General features: G+C 39.1%; 1 protein-coding gene across 1 annotated transcript in view; it reads left to right on the forward strand.

Moving 5' to 3' along the window:
* gpatch2 (G patch domain containing 2) overlaps window positions 1-22,271 on the forward strand; it is a 298,747-nt gene that overhangs the window by 253,105 nt on the left and 23,371 nt on the right. Inside the window, exon 7 of the mRNA XM_060831453.1 lies at window positions 16,489-16,577. Within this exon, the coding sequence (XP_060687436.1) occupies window positions 16,489-16,577 (89 nt within the window). The remainder of the gene's footprint in view (window positions 1-16,488; window positions 16,578-22,271) is intronic.

Genomic DNA, 22,271 nt, shown 5'->3' on the forward strand with positions numbered 1-22,271 from the left:
AGCATCCAAGGAGCAGGAGATTCGACGTTTCGGACATAAACCCTTCATTTTCAGCTCTGATCTCCAGCATCTGCAGACCTCACTTTCTCCTCCTAGTTAACCTGAAGGCAGTAGACCAGTCATATAACTACTACCCGATTCTGTTTTATCTCTCTGCAGAGACAGTTAGCTACCTAGGATTGTAATTTTTACCCCCTGAAGCACTGTTGGAACTTCAGCCAACCGTAGTCAGGAGCAGCAGTGAAGGACAGAGAAGCAAGTAAATGGCATTCGAAGGGAAGCCCCAGTGAATGGTGTTGTGATTGGAAAGGAGGAGTGAGCAAGTGAGGGCAGCCCCTTCCTGTTTGGGAGCCACCGAGTGCCTGAGCAAGAGGCACTGCCCATCCCCAAGTCCCCAGTGGAACATCACTTCTGGTAAAATATTAGCAACAATAAGAAGAGGCCCTTACGAGGGTTACTCAATATTTTTGTTGCATGTCGCACAGAATGTATCGTACAAAGATGCATTACAACAGGGGCTTAAGATAATAAATGTCCCCCGGTATAGCAAGCAGTCATCCATGGGACTTAGAGCAGCAGAAAATGGCAGCGGACTGCTTTACTTACAGAGAAACTATAATCTGGCTGCATTAACACATATTACTACAAATATGAGATTTAAAGATTGTTATGTTTTAACTGTGTTTTTAAACTAAAAATTAAGGGGAGGGGAGGTCATGTATTATGTTCTGGAGTCTTCTCAACCACAAATCTGTTTGGTTTGAATGATAGACACTAAGGAAGATCCAAGTAGTTTGAGAAGAAGGTACAAGATGTTTACTTTCAGAGACTATAGCCTGTGTGATAATAGTGGATAGACTGTGAGTAAAATCTCATAAGAGCCTGAACAATTTACGCTATGGTGAGAAAAGCAATAATTACACCAGAATAACTTCCTGCATCTTTTACCTAAGTCTAAGCATCGATGCAAGATTTTTGCTCAGGATTGGCAGGTTTTGCCAATTGAGGGAGAGTATTACTGGTTAACAACCTTATTTGCCTCAAAACTATGCAGCTTAATTTAAATGGAGTCACAGCAAGTACCTGGTGACTTCAGTTTGCCACTTGCTCCAAAGGATCTCCATTTTGGACACCAGGCTTCAAACTTTCAGGATGTATTCTATGGGCACACGTTACACTTATCTGATGTCCATAGACATTGGCAAATGACATGCCAGCCTCTAATAACCTCACAGTACATCTCTGTCATTGTTTCTGGAATTGTTAATGCTGCACTTCAGAGTGCACCACCAACTGTCAGTGTAATGCTTCAACAAGGACACTTTGCCCTCAGGGACAAGCCCCCAACTCATGGGCCACATTTCTGCGCTGTTTGCATGTTGTGTTAGCCCTCAGTCTGAGCCTACCTAAATGGCGACAGCATTCCTGCCTCAACTTGCCTTCCCATGTTACAATTTGCTGATCAGCTAGAGGCATGAGGCTCACAGTCCTGCTCTATTGCTGTGTCTTTTAGTAGTGCAGACACAAAAGTAGGCAGCTTGTCTTGGTTGTCAGCAGTCTTCTGTCAAGTTAAGAGGTGCTAGCCTTTGTTCAGGGGTCCTGGCACAGCATCAAGGGCAACCTCAGACCAGGCTATCATGGTCTAGTGTCCTGGCCTCCTTTGCTGTCCTGGTGGAAGAGAGCATCCCACCACTGCACTACCCTGTCCACCAGGTCCCTGCCCATAAAACAGGGTGGCAATCTTTCCTTCTCCATCATGTCCGGGGCAAATGTCATGACCCGTGCAATGCAGCTATGAGCTAAGTGCAAAATGACCTTTTAAAGTTGACACTAAAAATGCTGGTCAATCCCAGCAGTGACAAGTTGTCCCTGGTATGGAAAGAGGTAGAATGCGGCTAGAATTGAGTGAGGGGAGTGCTTTAGGGCAGGTAGTTAATGAGGTAAATTTGGTAAGATACGGCAAGAAAACTCAATTGATCTTAGGCAAAAAACTTCCATGAAACTTATTGGAACAAACATTGAACAAAAAAGTAAGATTCACTCCTATGAGTCTTGTCATTAAAATCTGTTGTTTCAACTGGCCATTTACTTTCAAGATAAAAGAATGTGAGGTCACACACATAGAAATGTCAATTATCTATCATGCTAGAAAGCCCATGTGATTCATATTTGAGAGGGCAAGAGCCAGAAGCTATCCCTGAAATATCACATTCATAGAAAATCTGCCAAGTTGCAGGAGAGGCAGGGCAGCTATAGACAGCTGTGGTTCACTAGAGAGGAATATCATCTAATTGTATCAACCATTAGAATGTCTCAAAAAAGGGAATGAAACCAGATTGGCCATCTGACATTGACCAATGTCCTAGCAAACCTCTTATTGAAATGACATCAGCAAACTCAGCCCTGTTGAACTTGCAAAGTCTTTCTTATAAATATCTGGGAGTTCATGCTATAATTAGGGAAGCTATGTCACAGGCTAGTCAAGCAACAGCCCAACATAGTCATACTCACGGAATTATATAATGGTCCCAGACAACACAAGTGGTATCCCTGGTTATTTCAAAACTGCTGGCTGGATAGCAGTACAATGACATACACTTGGGAAGGTGTTTCCCTATGCTACCTCAGCATTGATCTGGACCCCTGATGTCTCTCAGGTCAAGCATAGGCGAGGTAACCTAATACCGCATACCACCACTGTGCCTCCCCAAAAGGCTGCTGAACATCAGTTGGTGAAGGTACTGGAGCGGCACGAACAGATAATATACTCTGGGTGGGGGATGTCGATGTCCACCGCCAAAAGTGGCTCAGCTTTGCCACTACTAACTGACCTGTTCAAGTCCTAAAGGCCATAGTGGCTAAGCTGGGTCTACAGCAGGTGGTGAGGGAACCAACAAGAGGGATAAACATATCCTCACCTATCCTCCTGCAGCCAATACATCTGTCCATGATAGTATTGGTAAGAGTGACCACTGCACAGTCCTTGTGAGGATGAGTCCCACCTTCACATTGTGTGGCAGTATTCAATTAATTAAAGAAATCTGGAACAGAATCTATTCTCAGTAAAGGTGACAACACATCCACCTGATTATTGTAAATGTTATCGACCAAACTAGACCCCTGCGCCCAAACTATTGTAAGGAGATAACCTAGATCCTAACTTGTATATTTATTTAAAGGCAAATATAAGGCACTATGTTCTAGATGTGATTTGATTGGTCTACCACTAGGCATTTATCAAAGCACGTGTTTTTTTTTTCTTAAAATACAGTTAAAATACATTTTGGCATAACTTTAACTCCTCTATTGAAATATTTAACAGGATAATGTATTATTTAACCACTCATCATCAGCATTTCCAATATAGGCAGCATCCCACAAACATGCCCTTGGGCAAAAATGCACTTCAGCAAAATAATTAGGGTCTCACATGCTGTCTCTCATTAGGATTCTCACATGCTGTCTCTCTCCAGTCCGGACAAAAGAAACAATTCGCTCCTTTTGATTTTGAAGAGGAAGTTTCCCATCTAAGACTTTCCTCTGGCAGCTCTCAACAGCCAGCAGACCAACACACTAAAAGCAAAACTAATAATCTTCTTGTGTGTGTGTGTGTGAGTCCTGACCCCATTCCACTCATGTTTCTTTTGTCTTGAAGAAAACTCTCAGGGAGAATATAAAAGCTGTATGCCAATTGCCTGTCTGAAGGAGATATTTCAACACCACTATGGCAACACCTCTCTGCAAAAGGAACAGGACAGAACACTTTTCTCTTAAAGGAGCAGTACAATCACATAAAATTCTCTCTAGTTTACTTTTTCCTTTAGCTTAGGATATATGCTGTCTATATCAGGTCTAAACTCTACATGATTCCACTCAAAAACAATGTGATTTGATTTTTAACTACCCTTTTTAATGTCCTAGCAAACCTCTTATTGTGCCAAACAATTCTGAAAAAGTCATAGTGAGAGCACAATTACCACACGAACTGCAGTACTTTAAGGAAACAGCTCATCACCTGCTTGAGAACAATTAAAGCTAACCAATAAATGCTGCTTTGCCACAAATCATGAACTTTTTTCAAAAGCTCTCTGACATTCTGTTTCCTAGTAGAAGCATTCAGTCTTTCATTTGCACATGTAAATGACAAAACACTTGATCAATTGGAGTGCAACCTGAAAAGTAAATTTGAACAAAAATTGGTCCTCATTGCACCCATTGTATAGACATAACACAGGCATTACAACATCTAATATCTATCCCTTGATCTTCTAAACTGTATCTTGTGTCCAGATTTATTAGGATAAGAATGTACTGGGATTGAATTTTATATATAATTTAATTTCCAATACTTCACCCGAGAATGAACCCAAAATCAAAGACTAGTCTACAATAAAATTTAATATAGCTTATTTATTAGAAGTTGCAGCAAGGGACTGAAGACCATTCTGCTTAAGGAAATCGAAATGCCCAGATTCAAAATAATTTCCTTAAGAGACCTGGACTGTTTTAGAACATTGAAATAAAATAAAACCTTATTGTAGAAGTGGCTTTTGGCCAATTGTGTGCATTTCTGGAATAAAACTCAAACAGTACACTGTTTCAGATGCACTTAATCAATTATGGCCTGCATTCCATTCATAATGTCTGGATGTCAGCTGCTATTGCAGCAGAGTTTTCAAACTCCATATTCACTTTCACAATTACCCTGGACACTTTATTCATTTAAGTTTAGCTTACTCAATTTTGTAATTTCTTTTCCTTTAGCCTTTTGAAATATTTTTCTGAAGTTTACTGTTCCTGCTTTAACCTAGCCTGACACGAGTAAATGCTCTGACAGTCCTGCTTTCAGATGCATCAGGGAATTGTGTTAGGGTTAGGTGGTTTCTCTGATCATTCCATTCCTTCAATGCAGACAAACAGAATCAAACATTTATCCTAGTGGTGCCATTAATAGATGTTAGATTTGCCACTCTTCCATCCATTTCGGAGCTCATTAGTTCAATCAACATTTCAGGATTTAAGGAGATGGTGTGGCTCTTGTGGATTAATTTATAAAATTGATAGCTATGATTAGTCACCAACTTCATTTTGATACGTCACGCTACTACCACTGTAACTACTCCTTCTACTCTAATCCCATTTTGCAGCACTTGGCCCATAAAATAGATACTGTGGTGCTTCAAGGGATCATTTAAATACTTCTTAAATGTTGTGAGGGTTCCTACCCCTACCTTTTCAGACAGTGAATTCCAGAACACCCTCACATGGTGGTAAAAAATCTTTTCCTCAATTCCCTCAAATCCATCTTATTAACCCTTTTAACTCAGTGGTAAAGTTTCTTCCTATATACCTACATATGCCCCTCATAATTGTGTACATGAAAGTATAGGGTACTCGCAGGAGGCATCATTGCTGATTTCTTGTGGAGTTGAAATTAAGCTGGAACCAATGCAGACTCCAGATCTGAAACTTTTGCTTGTGTTTTTGGTCCACAGGATTCAGTTTTGACCACACTTAAGTGTTGTTGTTTAATGTCCTTTTCCCTGTCTTTAGTCAGGTAAGCTATAATACTGATATTATTTGAGTCTCTGTTTTCTTTTGATGGGAAAAGTTTAATTAAGTTGACTCTACTTAAAGAAAAATGTTTAATTCATCATAACCACAAATAACATCTTGGTTTCTTGGTTTCTCAAAGGACCACTAATGCTTGAATTCTTTTTTTGTTCACTCATGGGATATGGGTGTTGTTAGCTGGGCCAGCATTTCCTGCCTGTTCCTAGCTGCCTTCGAGAAGGTGCCTCTTGAACAGCAATCCATGTGTTTTAGGTAGACCCACAAGTTATGGAGGGAATTCCAGGATTTTGACACAGCGACACTGAAGGAACAACAATATATTTCCATGGTTCTGCTGTCCTGTCCTTTAAAATAAAATGATTATTTATTTTAAATGTGCAGTCTAAGGAGTCTTGGTAAATTTCTGCAGTGCATCTTTTAGATGGTACACACTGCAGTTCCCGAGTGTCTGTGGTGGAGGGAGTGTTTTAACTCTTAATGTACTTCATATTTCAAGATAATTGAAGACAGTGTTACCACAGAAATATCCTATTTTGTTTTAAGGCATTGAGTATTCAAACAAAGTATATTTAAACATATTTAAGAAGGAAGGCCAGAAGCACATACTGTAGCTTACTGTACATTGAGGCCAGGCATTGATACTGTTATTTCAGGATGACCATGAACAATAGAAGAGTCTTTATACTAGAGTCTATGGCACAGAAAAAAGTCCTTCAGCCCCTTGAGTCTGCGCCAGCCGAAGACAACTACCTAACTATTCTAATCCCATTTTCCAGCACTTAGTCCATTGCCTTGTATGCCTTAGCATTGCATTGTGCAACTAAATACTTCTTAAATATTATGAAGGTTTCTGCCTCTACCACATATTACAGACAGTGAGTACCAGATTCACACCACCCTCTGAGTGAAGAAAGTTTTCCTCACATCCCGTCTAAAGCTCCTGCCACTCACCTTAAATCTATTGCCTTTAGTCATTGATCCCTCTACCAAGGGGAAATGTTCCTTCCTGTCTACCGTGTTTATGCTACTCATATTTTGTACAGCTCACTGATGACCCTCCTCACTCTCTCTGTTCCGAGGAAAACAACCTCAATGTCTTCATAACTGAAACTCTGCAGCTGGACAATGCCCCAATCAAACTCCTCTGCAACCTCCAGTGAATCTCATCTCTCCTACAATATGGATTTCAGAACTGCACACAATAGTCAAACTATGGCCTAACCAGCTTTTAATAAAATTTCAACATAACCTCCGATCTTAAACTCAGTTCCTTGGCTGATAAAGGCAAATATGCCATAGGTCGTCTTAATCACTTGATCTATTTGTCCTGCTACTTTAAGGACCAGTGGACTTGCACATCAAGGTTCCTCTGATTCTCGGTGCTTCCCAGTGTTCTACCAATCATCATCTATTCCCTTGCCTTGTTTGCCCTGCCCCTCACACTTATCCAGACTGAATTCCAATCTGACCAGCCCCTTTATACTTTGTAATCTATAGTTATACTCCACGCTATTTACCACTCCACCAATTTGCATCTCAATCCCAAATTTACTGATCAACCCTCCTACATTCAAGACCAAGTCCTTTATATAGACCACAAATAGCCAGTACCCCAATCCCTGTAGAACTCCATTAGGTACGGGCTTCCAGACACACAAACAATCCTTGACCATCACCCTCTGCTTCCTGCCACTCAGCCAGTTTTGGATCGTTTAGCCAGATTTTCTTGGATCCCTTCAGCCCTTTGCTATCAGTCTTCCTTGCGTGACTTTGTCAAAAACCTTGCTGAAATCCAAATAGACTATGTTGAATGCATTGATCTTATCTACAAACTTGGTCACCTCTTTGAAAAGTTTAAACAAATTGGTCAGACATGACCTCTCTTTAACAAAACCATCATGATGGTTCTCAATTATTCCTTACCCCTCCAAGTCCAGATTAATTCCATGCCTCAGAATTGCCTCCAATGGTTTCACCAATGCTGAGGTTAGACTGGCTGGCCTGTAATTTTATCACTTGCTCCTTTCTTAAATAATAGTATCACATTGGCTGTCCTCCAGTCCTCTGGCATGTCTCCTGTGGCCAGAGAGGAATTGAAAATTATTGCTAGTGCCTTTGCTATTTCCTCCCATGCCTCGTTCAACAGCCTGGGATACATTTCATCTAGTCCTGGAGGTTTATCTACCTCTTTGCCTGTCAGATAACCCAGAACTTCCTCTCTGTCTATGCTAATTTTTTAAGGTATATCATAGTCCTTCTCTGTAATTTCTGTACTCACATCGTTCCTCTCACTTGTGAACACTGAGACAAAGTATTCATTAACAACCCTACCTATGTTCTCCGGCTCCATGCACAAATTACCACTGTGATTCATAATGGGCCCTATTCTTTCCTTCATCATGCTTTTACCTTTAATGTATTTATAAAATAATTTAGTATCTACCTTGATTTTACCTACCGTCATTCTTTCATGCTTCCTTTTAGCTCGCCTAATGTCCTTTTTAAGTTTCCCTTTGCACATTCTGTACTCCTCCAGGGCTCCTGCTATTTTGAGCCCTCGATTTCGACCATAAACATGCCTTTTTGTCTTTATCTAATCCTGTATATCCTTTGATATCCATGATTCATTGGATTTGTTGGTCCCACTCTTTATCTTTATTGGTATATCTTGGCCCTATACTCTCTCTATTTCCTTCTTGAACGTGTCCCTGTGCTCTGTTCCCATTCAACTCTGGCCAAATCATACCTGATCTTGATAAAATCAGCCTCCTCCCCCAAATATAGAAGCTTGATTTCAGGCCCACCCTTGGCCTTTTTTCACTATAACCTTGAATCTGATGGAGTTACGATTACTATATGCAAAATGCTCTCCACTGATAATTCAACCACTTGCCCAGTTTCATCATCTAAAATTAAGTCCAGAACCACCCTGTCTCTTCTAGGGCTGTCTACATACTGGCTTATAAAGCTCTCCTGGGTGCATATTAAGAATTCTGCTTGTCTAAACCTTTCACCCTAGAACTACCCCAGTTAATATTGGGGAAGTTAAAATCCCATACTGTTACTAATGTTTTACTTTTATACTTCTCTGAAATGTGCCTGCATGTCTATTTTCCTATTTATCCCAGACTGGTGTGTGTGTTCGTGTGTGTGTTCGTGTGTGTGTGTGTTGGTGGTGGGGGGGTGGGGAAAGGGGTTGGGGTGCTTGCTTGCTTGCTTGCTTTTGTTCACTCCCAGCAGTGCAATTGCTCCATTTTGGTTTTTATGTTTTACCCACTTGGTTCCATTTGAGGAGCCTTCTAAGATGTCGTCCCTCCTCACTGTTGTAACTGATTCCCAATTATATTGCAATGCCCCATCTTTTGCTTCTTTCACTCCCTCACCTGTTTCATAAGTTTCAAAATAAACATAGCATGGGGTTTGGAATGTTCCTTCCTGTTCAGGAATTGCATTGGATGAAGGCAGCAGTTGGTTTGATTACAGTTCTTCTGCTGTGAGCAGAAAAAGTCCTGAGAAAAGATCTTAAACCTGAAGCAATGACTAACTGGATTTTATTTCCCAAGATGTTATCTGACCCACTGAGTTTTTCCAGCTTTCTTTCTCATTTTTGTTGCAACATATTAACTTTCCTTTTAGTAAAGTTTACTATTTTGTTGAGGTGAAGATGTTAGAAATGTTGCTAAATAGTTAGAAGCCAAAGTCAAGTAAAATAAAGCGAAGTAGGTATTTTTAAAATTTTTACATGTAACTAACTGAAGGTATGCTACATAATTAAAGATGCATTTGAAGAGGAGCCATTAAACTGAAATTCCATCTCCCTTCTCAAGAAACATTAAATTTTCAGCACAGTTGCAAAGGAGACCAGGCGAGTGTATCTTTGTGTAAACGTCCCTAAACCAATGTCATTAAAAACAAGGTGGTACAGCCAAATTATATACAGGTTCATTATTAGATTTCCTTACGTTACAACAGTGGTTTACATTTCAAAATATGTCATTGCTGGTCGAGTATTTCCGCATTTCCCTGTTACGTAAATATTTTTGTGACACTTACGTCCACTGCATTGCCCTCACTATAACCCTCTCTGTTACATCTCCAACTGTTTTAATCAAGTTGGTTATTCATAATTTTCCTTTAATAAATCCAGCCTGAATTTGTTTAATTAATCCATATTTGTCCAAGTGACTATTAATTTTCTCTCTTATTGACATCTCTAGAAGCATTTCCACACAGAGGGTAAACTAATTAGCCTTACTTTTTTTCGAACAGGAGTGTAACTTTTGAAAATTTCCAGTGCTCTTGTAGCATTATTGTGTCTAACAAGGATTGAAAGCTTATAACTAGTGTCTGCACAATTTCTCCCCTTACTTCAGTATCCTTGAATGGAATCCTGTGACTTATCAATTTTAAGTATATCTAGAATCTATGATATCTGCTCTTTGTCAATTTTTAGCCCATTAAACATATCAAGAACTTTCTTTTTCACTATGAGGGCTTTAGCAGTATTGTCTTCCTTAAAAATAGGTGTGAAGTATTCATTGAGTACCTTAGCCACGCTCTCTGGCTTTTATGTCCCTTTTTTGGACCCTAATCAACGCCATTCTCATTGTGCTACCTTTTTACTTTTTATATGCATAAAGAAGACTTTTATATTTGCTTTCAGGTTAGCTGCCAAATTCTTTTCTTGTTTTCTGTTCGCTGCTTTTTTTCACTTTCCCTCTGAATTTTCAGCTAGTTCTCATTTGCATTGTTATTCAGGCATCCAGTCATCCAGAAAGCTGTGGCTCAGGTTGTCCTACCTTTCTCCCTAGAGCAATCTACCTGAGTTGTACCTGAATAATCACTTCTTTAAAGAGAGCCTATTGTTCTGTTACAGTTTTGCTTACCTGCTTTTGATTCCAATTTACCTGAAAGTGATCTGTTCTTACTCCAGTTAACCGTTCTCTGATCTCTTTGTTCTTTTGCATAGCTAACTTAAACCTTTTACTATGATCACTGTACCCTAAATATTTTCTACTGTTACTTGGAAAATCTAATTTCCCAAATCCAACAGTGCCTCCTTCCTTTATTGGTCTGTAAACATTACTGACTGAGAAAATTCTCCTGAATGCATACCAGAACCTTTTCCCCACTTCTCTGCCCTTTTCACATTAACTATTGCAGCTGACAATAAAATAATTAACATCCGCTATTATAACAACTTCATAGTTTTTTTGCATCTCTGTAATTTCCTTGCAAAGTTGCTCCTCTATTTTCCCACTAGTTATTCAGCCATAAGATGCACTGAGCAATGTGACAAACCCTCAATTGTTTTTTACCTCCAATTTAACAGATTCAGCCCATAACCCCTCTAAGCCAGCTGGACTTTCCAGGATAATATTCTCCTTAGTCAATATTGCCATATTTCCTCTTTTCCTTCCCTATTTTTCCTGAACATCTTGGGTTATAATTTCCTAGCCCCAGTTGTAAAAACATGCAGTGATGCATGCAGTCAGAAGTCGTCTGGTTTCCAGTTCCACTCTCGCTTTCTAGAAGGCAAAGCAGGGAGCAGGACCTGGAACTTGCCTGCTCCTTTTAAAACAGGAAATTGAAACCATTGTAGGTTCATTAAAGGCCCATTTCCAGGAACTTTTCAAATTTTCAGAGATGAGACTTTAGTTAGACCAGCTGCTGGGAGGCTTTGACAGCCAATAGTGAACCAGACGGAGACTTTTTGGGCAGATTATTACAGACATAAGTGCCATGATCAGCAATGGACTTCTGTGGCATCATTTAAGTCATAGATGCCTTCTTTACCAATATCGGACAACACAACAGAATCACACCAAATGGAGAAATCACAGACTCAGAGAGCACTGGGTAAGGTGCCTGGAGCAGTCAGATAATGCCCTGTAATACATACCTGCCAAGGTCTTGGACATTGTGGTAGTCTGTTGCAATTTCTATTAAATGGCCATAAGTGGCTTCAAAAGGACCAAGGACACAGGCGATCCGATGACTCTCCTGTGAAATATCTGACATGTTGGGTATGGGAAAACAGGCCATCTTCTTGATTTTACAAGTATCTTGCCTTCTAACCTGCCAGAAGGAGAACATAAACCCTAGCCCCATATTTCCACTTGGCTAACTGTGCTTGCAGCTCACCAATCTTATTTACCACACCCCATGTGTTCACCAATATGCATTGTAAATCTAATTTGGAACTTACTACATTTCTTTCTTACGCTGACTGCACCAAATACCCTATTATTATTGGTTAGTAAGTTGAAAATGGTCCAGGTATGCTGAAATCTCTTGGAATGTCCAATGCTCCAAGGATGAGCCATTAGACTATTCAAAATGTCAAAAGTTATTTGTGTACTGTGGAAAATACTGTCCTTTCTCTGCCTGTAAGAATTTCATTGGTCATAATAAGTAATTCCAGATTGGGTTAAAATAATTGAAAAAATATATATTCAAGGACATTTCTTTACCTGCCACTCTTACATTGATGAGAAGTAGCTTCAGGTGTGCAACTTAAAAGTTAACAAAATAACATGGTTGTCACATTTGGCACCGTCAGGTATGCTCCATTGGACAGCTTTGTTAATTTTAAACTTTTATAGCATGATTTTAATGATGGGCTAAAATCGGACATTCTTACTGCTTTGCTATAATATTTGGAAAGTGTAAAGCTTTGTGAATGCATCAGAAGTGCAGACCATGGAGCTTTGTTATTGCTGAAGCCAGTCTGATTGCAATCAGTGTTCAAAATAGGAATTTATTAGCTGCATCAGAATTGGCAGTATAACTAGAGCCTAAACCAATATAGCACATATTAGTCCCTGAGAAGAGGTCATACCTTTCAAAACCATTAGTTAAAACATAAAATTGATTTTTACTTTATCGCTGATGTAAATTAGTTACATTCAAGTTTGTTATTCAAAGGTAAATGTGTTTGTTCTGTACAGGATTTTCTACATCATCTAAATAAGAGGAAAATGTTGTTAAATACTCCCATGCAATAAATTTAAGTATTTCCCCTTAAATTATTGGATCAAGTCCAAAATAGAATTGGAAGAAAGATGGCCTATGGAAATAAATGATTTAATAAGCAGAATAGCCTGTTGTTTAATGCTTTCTTGTGAGCTAAACAATGAAGATTCTGGTATAACATTATCTCTTGAGAGGTAGGATATTGCCTCCAGAATGTTGATCAATAACATGTGGAGAAGCCTAAAGTTAAGAAAAAGGAAGAATTGCTTGTTAGATTTGTTAGAGCTTTTAATTTTGCTAACATTAAAAATACAGTGATAGAGGTAACATGGGTGCAAAATTGGCTAATAAATAAGCAAAAGGCAGGAAAGTAGCAGTAAACAGTGTCGTTTTCCAGTCTGCAGTGAGGACCAGTGATGGTCCTTAGAGGTTGGTATTGGGCCCACTGCTGTATTCATAGCCCAAATCTTCCAGTTTCTGAATAGTCAGAGGCCAGGCTTACCCTGAAAGATATTCTCAGGACCTCTCAGAGCTCCATCCTACACATTCACACAACATCTGCCAACCTACTTCTCACCCAGCTGGCATCTACCCCTCACTCACTTGTCATCCAAACCTCCTTCTCCACTCCACTGCACCTCAGCCACCCATCAGTCAACCTACCTTTTCATCCATCTACTTGCCACCCTATTCCCTAATCCACTCAGTTACCAGTCTACCCTCATCATCAGTTCCCACCCCACCTCCCTGCAACCAGCGCACTATCCCATCACACTCTTAATTATCTCAGTAGCTGTCAAAGTGGCTTTGAGGCTCTAAATATGGAATGCTGCCATTACTGCCATAAAAAAGGTGTATAGTTTCTGCAACAATCCACTGCAAGGTATGCTCGGCCTTTGTTGGGATGGATTACATATCAAAAGTCTGACCAGAATCATCCTGGACAGTGTTTTGGCGACCTTTTGTCTGATCTAGGTTGCAAATAGGGATTCCGATCTCTAACAGAACAGTTGAGCCCATATATATTAATGACCTTTGGTTGGTTGTGTAAGGCATGATTGTAAAGTCGGCAGATAACATGCAATTGTATTAAACATTGAGGGGATTTCAAGAGTGCATAGACAAACTAGAGAATTGGGCAAACATACAGCAAATGTAATTAATGTGGAGAAATGGAAAGTGATAACTTGTGTTCAGAAAAGTTAAGACACAATTTGACAGAAGTGTCCAAAGTTATGATGAGAGTAAAGTAAATAGGAATAATTTTATCTGGTTCCAGAAGGATTGGTAGCCAGGATAAATGGATTTAAGGTGATGATGGAGAAAGCCAAAGACAACATGAGAAAACATTTTACTTGACACAGCAACTTGTTGTGACCTGGAATGTACTGCCTGCAAATTGTTGTTAAGCAGATGCAGTACACTTCTAGGGCACTGGGGAAATAATGGAAGTAGAGTTAGATCAGTAAGTACACAAAAAAGTCTGACAAAGGTATGTTGGGCTGAAAGGTCTCCATTGATGCCATATTGTTCTGAGATGTTACGGCTTGCGTAGACTTCTTAATAATAGTTCTCTAAATAAAATTTACTTATCTGCTAACTTCTTTCTCTTTATTCTATGAAGGGAGAAAACTCACATTTAAGTAGCCCATTGGTACTCACTGCTGCACACCTTCTCTCCATGTATAGCCCTCCACAGATGTTTGAACCACTTCACGCTTAAGATACCAGTTCTGCTTCATCGTTGAAGTTGAAATATGTACAATGATAAATATTGAAATTTAACTTTTGCAATTGATGGGGAATACACAATAGAAAGAGAGAGGCTTCCTCTTCATTAGAAGGAAGACTGTCCTAAAACTTAAAGGGACATGTTTTCAGTGTGTTCTGTAGGTTTTATAAAGTTTAGAGCTATCATGCTTAGTAATTGGATGCTCTTAATATATATGATTTACAAACTGCTGTCTTTTCATAATGCAATATTGTATTGTGTTTATATGTGTTGAATAATTTAAAAGTATCTCAATATATTATTGTGATGTTACACACAAGCACTGCTTTTGTCATTCTCAAAAGTAATAGACTGGGTTTAACAATCTTCCCCCACCAGTGGATTTGAAGGCATGGCAACTCATTAAATCCAGTGGGTGTATTGCCCACTGTCTTCCCACCGTCCTGCATCACCTCAATTATACCAGTACTGACAGGCAGTAGATCAATTGAGGCACTTCAGTAGGCTGCTGGTTGGCAGGGGTTTGGGGTCCCTCCCTTACAAGCCCCCTCAGCTCATCAAAGGGCCTTGCACCTCACTGTTGCCTGCCAGCTTAGCCCCCCTCAGTGAGACCCCAAGTATGAATGATCCGTCAACACACACCCAAAGTGCACGACAGTTCCTGGCTTCCGACTGGCTGTTACTTTCTGAGACAGGACATACTGACCTTGAAGGGCAGAAATTCCATCTCCAATCTATTAATAGCCCATTAGTAAAGGAGGGAGTCATGGTGAATCTGGTACCTTGTGTAATTCAGACGTCTACTTCCAAGCTGTTATCTTGCATATATTTTAAGTTTTAAAATTGCAATAGAGCTGTCCTTTGTGAACCGTGATTTCAGAAAACTGACTAAAAAATGAGATGCTGGAAATCTAATATTTTTCGTCATTAAAAATTGATTTATTGATAACTTTTATAAATTTATTTTGAAATTTTATCTCATGCATGTTAGGTGGAGCATAGGTTTCCAGCCAGAAGTGGTGTGATCTTTCGTTATTGAAGCTATTTATTGTAACTATCAATGCACAGATCATCAAGATTGATGTTAAATATCAAAGTAAAAATAAATTGTTGATAAAACTTCCAAGGAACCTTCACTTAACGTTAGTATAAGTGAGACTTACATTTATTTTGTATCTTTCAAAACTGAGATGAGTTAATAGATAAAAAAAAGTATAGATTAATAGCATTTGAAATGTGCTTATATAAAGTTTGTGTGTAACATTTTACAACACTGTATCCAATTAAAATGTACAATGTGCTGGTATTTGTTTAAAAACAAGAAAAAGAAATTCACCAAAATCATGATTGTTGATGATTGGCATTCAGAAGCATTTCTTGTTATTAAATATATATTTTTTGCTCTCACCTTGTCTGATGATCAAACTAGTATTCCTTGGAAAGATAAATGGTTCATTTATGCTGATGGAACAAGACTGCCTTTCAGGCTGTCATTGATTTTAAATTAAAAAGTAACTGCTGTGTTCTACATGAAGAGTGACAACAATAACAAAGTAGTCCTTACTTAGTGTTATTTGTTGCAAGTATAGCATGTCTTTCTATGAGAAAATAAAAGATGCCTGAGTACCTTAATCTCCGTGATCAATAGTGTAGATATCTCAATGCAGCATAACAGATAATCAATTCTTTGCAAAATTACTGAAGCAAAGCTCTCTGCTAAGCCTGTACCTTGGGTGCTCATGGGGTCTTCAGGTTCAATTGGAGGTCTATCTAAAAGATTCATTTCAATTTTTGCCCGTTTGTGCGTTAATGAATGCGATGCTGACAGTGAAGTATTAGTGGCCAATTGAAATCTCAGCAACTGTATTGTAATCCCTATAGATAATTAATCTCCAACATTTGCCTGTCAAAGCAGTGCTGCTTGATTTTATGTGGAGCTGGAAAGATTGCCAGTTTTGAAAATTAAAAAGCATTCCTTTTATATTATTCATTCTGGTAACAATTTATGATGCAGCTTGGCTGCTGAGTAGTTGTCCAAAAGCATAATTATGTTTTGATATAAACAAGATTGGTAGCTTTATTATGCAGCTACATCTTCATTGTGGGTGTTTTGATTCAGCATTAGATCATACAGGCTTTGTGTTTGTATGGAGACAGGCAGTGGTGTTTTGTCCCAGTTAATAACTTTCTTTGATAATTACTTGCAGACAAACAAGCGTTCATTTCGGATCTCTGTGTACAGGAGATATCAAACGTAGAAGAAAGGCAGCACCTCCCCCTGGACCTTCAGCAGCAGGTACTGTGCATCTGTATAATAAAATCAGCATATTAAAACTTGCTAGAGATGAAAAATAATACAACATTTTAATGGACTATTTGTCTTAATAAGTTAATCTCAGAAGTTTCTATGTGTTACCTTCTGTTGAAGTCTTGCCACCTTGTAAAGGAAATTCAATCATGACACTGATTTTGTTTGCAGCATAATTTGTGAACATATTTGTCATCACATTTTCAGCAGTATTTTCACCCCCCCCCCCCAACTCCAGTGTTTCACACGTATCTTTTTCTCTGTCTATAGTAAAGAGGGCAGATCCTCATCAAGTTTTTACAAAACAATTTGGAGGTCTGTCATGTTACTTTAAAGCAAACTAACTAATTGTTTTGTCCTTAAACATACACATTTCCTTTAAGTGACAGACTTCTGAAAGCACAGGAGCTGATTGTTGAACATAAACCATCTGCTGTAGGCATTGTACAAAGCCCTTCATGTACTGAAAGAAATGTTATCACATCAACATGTAGCTGGTCACTTACTGCTAACTTTGTCTAAAGGTTAATGCCCAGTTATCATGTAGCCAGTGCAATACTTTAATATTATGCCAGTTAACTATACCAGTTTTATTTGAAGGGAAAAGCAAACTGGAGGATTGTCCATTTAGAGATCAAAGGTTACCCTCGTGAGATACTTGCAGCATCCAAGTATAGGTCAGAATGCTGAGGTATCTGAATCCATGCAACAGTCAGGGTCATTTTGATCTTTTTGAAAATTGCTGAAAAGAGGACAGATTCACAAAGCTTTTCATTTAGCACTCATCAGGAAAAACACAAGAATGCCAAATTTCAAACAGTTGCAATAATTTATTCTACAGAAGAAAAGGGTACAGACTGATTCACAAGTTGACTGTGGCTGAGGTGATACTGTGAGAAAGCACGCAGAATCAATAGGCTGTTCGTATAGATGCACAACTTAAACATATTCCTTTTGTTTGCATAGATTGGATCTCTGCATAAGGGCACATGTTGTTTCTAAGTGAGCTATGTTATGGGTTTAATTGGTTGTCTTCAAATCGGTTGTAGAGATTAGCTTGGTCAGGATTGGTCAGTACTTGCTCAACGATCTCATCTAGCAGTAGAGATTTTGTTTTTTGGTTTTGCAGCTACGGGCAGAGTACTGTCTATAATCTGCCTATTATGAACAACTGAAGGAAGGTGGTGTTTGATTTAATCAGCTACTGACTAGAAAACTCAGCCTGAATACCTGGCATCATAGCAGCATTGAAACTCATGCAAGGTGTTACTCAGTTATGTGGCTGGTTGCACATCTCTTTGGACTGATAGAGGTATCCTGTAACCAGAAAGCACAACTGACGTAGCTTTGGGTAAAGCAAGCCATTTCATGCTACTACTAAAAGTAAACAAACATACAATGGTCTCTGTCTCACTCTTCATAGTAACCTACTTCACACTCCAGCAGTCCTCTAAATATTAAAACTTCTCTGTGGCTGATTTCTCTTTCTCATAATGTTTGGGTTTCTTTATGTTGGTGACATCATGGAATGTCAACGAAACTCTATCAACAAACACATCGAGTTAGACCCAAGAACTGGAAATGACAGCACCAACCCAAAGAAACCCAAACATATAAATAGAAAGCAGGAATCATGTACAGTGCTTCACCTGAGGCCCACTGAAGATATTACCTAGTAGGGTAATGAAACGTCTGGAAATGAACCTTCCAACTCAGCGAGCAAACCTACATCCAGATCCTCAACCTGGGCTACAAATTGTCTCAAAAAAATCTTTACTGATAATTGCTGAAAGGTTATAGATAGGTTGAATATGGCATTTCTTACCAGTGAACGCACTTTGCAAATCCACAGAATTGAATGCAATAACTCAGAAAATAGAACCTCTTATAAATAAACTGAAGGTCTCTGTTTGGAATTAGGATATGCATTGGAAATTAGGTGAACCTCAAGTTGCCATTTATTTCAAGGTAATTTGGGATGCAGATTATTTCGATCAATGACTGTACAAACCCAGTTAGTGGCTTGCTCCATACTTCTACCCTAACATTGCAGCATGCTTAGTGTGAGTGGAATAAATCAGTAGAAGCAGCAGGAGGGTTAGTAACAAGTGCCTGCCCTTGACTCTAGCTGATTTTATACAGGCACTGATTGGGGCTTAAATAATCTGCACACTATTTGCAGCCCTTGGGTACTGGACAAGTTCAAAGATGCTACTGGACACCACAGATTAAATAATTGCAGCCAGGTCTTGAAAACCGTGTGCAACTATGGTGCTCAGCTGACCCATCTATTAAACAAACATTAACTGCTGGTCAGCATATCTTCAGGAGCTATTCCTACTGTATGATTCTGTAGACATCTCCCAGTATGTCAGAGTCATGGGACATTTCCTGCAATTTGAGGATACTGGACTCCTCCCATTTAAATATTATTTCAAGCTATAAACTACCTCCACTGTTTCTACAGAAGATTAATACTCCCCAAATGCGGCGGTCTTGAATATTGGGGCCCTGCAGTCTCCAAAATTGAGGATGTTCTTCATTCTCATTTAGTATTCTGATGTTTCCCCAGAGACAATTATTATGAGTAAATTGGTACTTTCTCCTGAGTGGATAACTGCACTGGCATTTGAACTGATCAAGTGTCATAGTGGCATTGGTGATGAAATAGTTGTGATTCCTGATGCGATGAACATTGTGACAATGAAATTCACAGGTGTGATTAACCTTTAAAAGAAATGTGCTGGGATATCTTACAGGAGGCCATGTGTTTACAAAGCGATAGTTAATAGTGGTCTTCAGTTTTGGAAATATTGCATCGTGCATGAATGAGTTTCCATGAGAGCCAAGTGCTGGTACAGGAGGAGAACAATGGATAAAGAAATAAACAAATGAATTTTAAGTAGGAGTATTTGAATACAAATATCTGAATTTGCTCACCTTTCCATGTGAGGTTATTGATCCTATTTCTGCAGTGTACACCAGTAATTTGAGTACTGAAGGCTATGTTGGAATGCTGCCTCAGCCACCTATTTTCATGGATGAACCTGAAAGTCTGTTGGCTCTACTAGGTGTTGTATTTTCAGATACTGTGAAGGTGAAATTATTCTGAACAGTAATATGTGGAGTGTTGAATGGGTTTCTCATTCACTAACAATAGTATATTTATTATTCTATTTTACTCTTTATGTCCACATCTGTTTAAGTAACAGTATTTTTTAAGCATTGCAAGTTTGAATTTTCATCACTCTCAATTATGGTAACCTGCCAGAAACAGTGTTACCTCACCAAACCCAATCTTATAATGTTTTCAGGAGGAGCTGCAACAGGTACTTCAACTACTCTTATAAAGGTTCTATGTTATGCTCAATGGCAATATTGAGCATATTTTTGCCTGCACAAGTATAAATGTTCAAATGGACTTTATCTATTTAACTGTTACTCAGCTCCCTAAGAAATGTCAAAACATTATTGACCAGATGGATTTGCCTGCAGAAGCTTTTACAACGTAAGCATGCAACTCAAAGCAACAAATAACCGGGGATAACTATTTCATAAGCAACAGCAAATTGCATTATATAGCACCTTTTATGTAAAAATCTCAATGGAGCATTCCCAAATAAAGTTCCACATCAAACCACTTGAGGAACCATTAGGACAAGTAACAAAAACAAAGGAAAATAGGTTTTTAAGGAGGGACGCAAACAAAGAGAGCAAAGTAGAGATTTAGAGATGCTGAAGGAGTTTAGACAGCTAAACACATGGCCTAATGGAGAGACAAATGAAATCAACTAATAGGAACCCATCAACATCCCAGACTTTCTCAACAAGAGCAATTTTCAGAGTTGTGTTCATTAACGAATATCGTAGAATTATTAACAACTTAGTAACATTGTTGTGGTTCTGTTCGCCGAGCTGGAAGTTTTTGTTGCAAACGTTTCGTCCCCTGGCTAGGCGACATCATCAGTGCTCTGGAGCCTCCTGCGAAGCGCTTCTTTGATGTTTCTTCCGGTATTTATAGTGGTCTGTCCTTGCCGCTTCCGGGTGTCAGTTTCAGCTGTCCGCTGTAGTGGTTGGTATATTGGGTCCAGGTCGATGTGTTTGTTGATGGAGTTTGTGGATGAATGCCATGCCTCTAGGAATTCCCTGGCTGTTCTCTGTCTGGCTTGCCCTATGATAGTAGTGTTTTCCCAGTCGAATTCATGTTGCTTGTTGTCTGCGTGTGTGGCTACTAGGGATAGCTGGTCGTGTCGTTTCGTGGCTAGTTGATGTTCATGTATGCGGATTGTTAGCTGTCTTCCTGTTTGTCCTATATAGTGTTTTGTGCAGTCCTTGCATGGTATTTTGTAAACTACATTAGTTTTGCTCATGTTGGGTATCGGGTCCTTTGTTCTATTGAGTTGTTGTCTGAGCGTGGCTGTTGGTTTGTGTGCCGTTATGAGTCCTAAGGGTCGCAGTAGTCTGGCTGTCAGTCTGACTACTGTGACCCTTAGGACTCATAACGGCACACAAACCAACAGCCACGCTCAGACAACAACTCACTAGAACAAAGGACCCGATACCCAACATGAGCAAAACTAATGTAGTTTACAAAATACCATGCAAGGACTGCACAAAACACTATATAGGACAAACAGGAAGACAGCTAACAATCCGCATACATGAACATCAACTAGCCACGAAACGACACGACCAGCTATCCCTAGTAGCCACACACGCAGACAACAAGCAACATGAATTCGACTGGGAAAACACTACTATCATAGGGCAAGCCAGACAGAGAACAGCCAGGGAATTCCTAGAGGCATGGCATTCATCCACAAACTCCATCAACAAACACATCGACCTGGATCCAATATACCAACCACTACAGCGGACAGCTGAAACTGACACCCAGAAGCGGCAAGGACAGACCACTATAAATACTGGAAGAAACATCAAAGAAGCGCTTCGCAGGAGGCTCCAGAGCACTGATGATGTCGCCTAGCCAGGGGACGAAACGTTTGCAACAAAAACTTCCAGCTCGGCGAACAGAACCACAACAACGAGCACCCGAGCTACAAATCTTCGCACAAACCTTGAACTTAGTAACATTTTCTTCCAGATTGGTTATACACTTCAACTTAAACAAAAAAGATGTGATTCAGGGATAACACAGTTAATTTTCAGCCATCTGAAAAGCAGAACCGACACTTGATTTATATTATTTTTCTCATTGCTGATATTCAATGTGTTTCTCTATATTGAACAACAGAATTAATATTGATATACACAAATATTGATTTCTGAATTTGCAGCTAGTTTTCAGCTCTGAATCAAAGTCAGTGTCACTGTTTGAAATTGCTAGTTAAGTAATGAATAGCCCTCGTTACATTTGTAACCTTAATAAATGATTTGAAAGTATCTTGTGCAGCTTGCATTGGCCATTTGTTTGGCTAGTGAAATCATTTCATTTGAAACAACTATTGTGCAAAAAAGTGAGACAATTATGTTTTGATTCAATTATCCTAGTAAAATGAAAAATGAATTTTGTGACTTAAGCAAAAAAAGTCACAGTGCAAATTGTTTTACATGTATTTGGAGTATGTGAAATCGATTATAAAGGTACACAACTCAGTTGTACAGTTAATCTGGAATTCGGTGATGTAATTGTAAAATATTTTGTTTCATCATACTAACCTA

Source organism: Hemiscyllium ocellatum, chromosome 10 (genome assembly GCF_020745735.1).
Source record: "Hemiscyllium ocellatum isolate sHemOce1 chromosome 10, sHemOce1.pat.X.cur, whole genome shotgun sequence".
Classification (NCBI taxonomy): Eukaryota; Metazoa; Chordata; class Chondrichthyes; order Orectolobiformes; family Hemiscylliidae; genus Hemiscyllium; species Hemiscyllium ocellatum.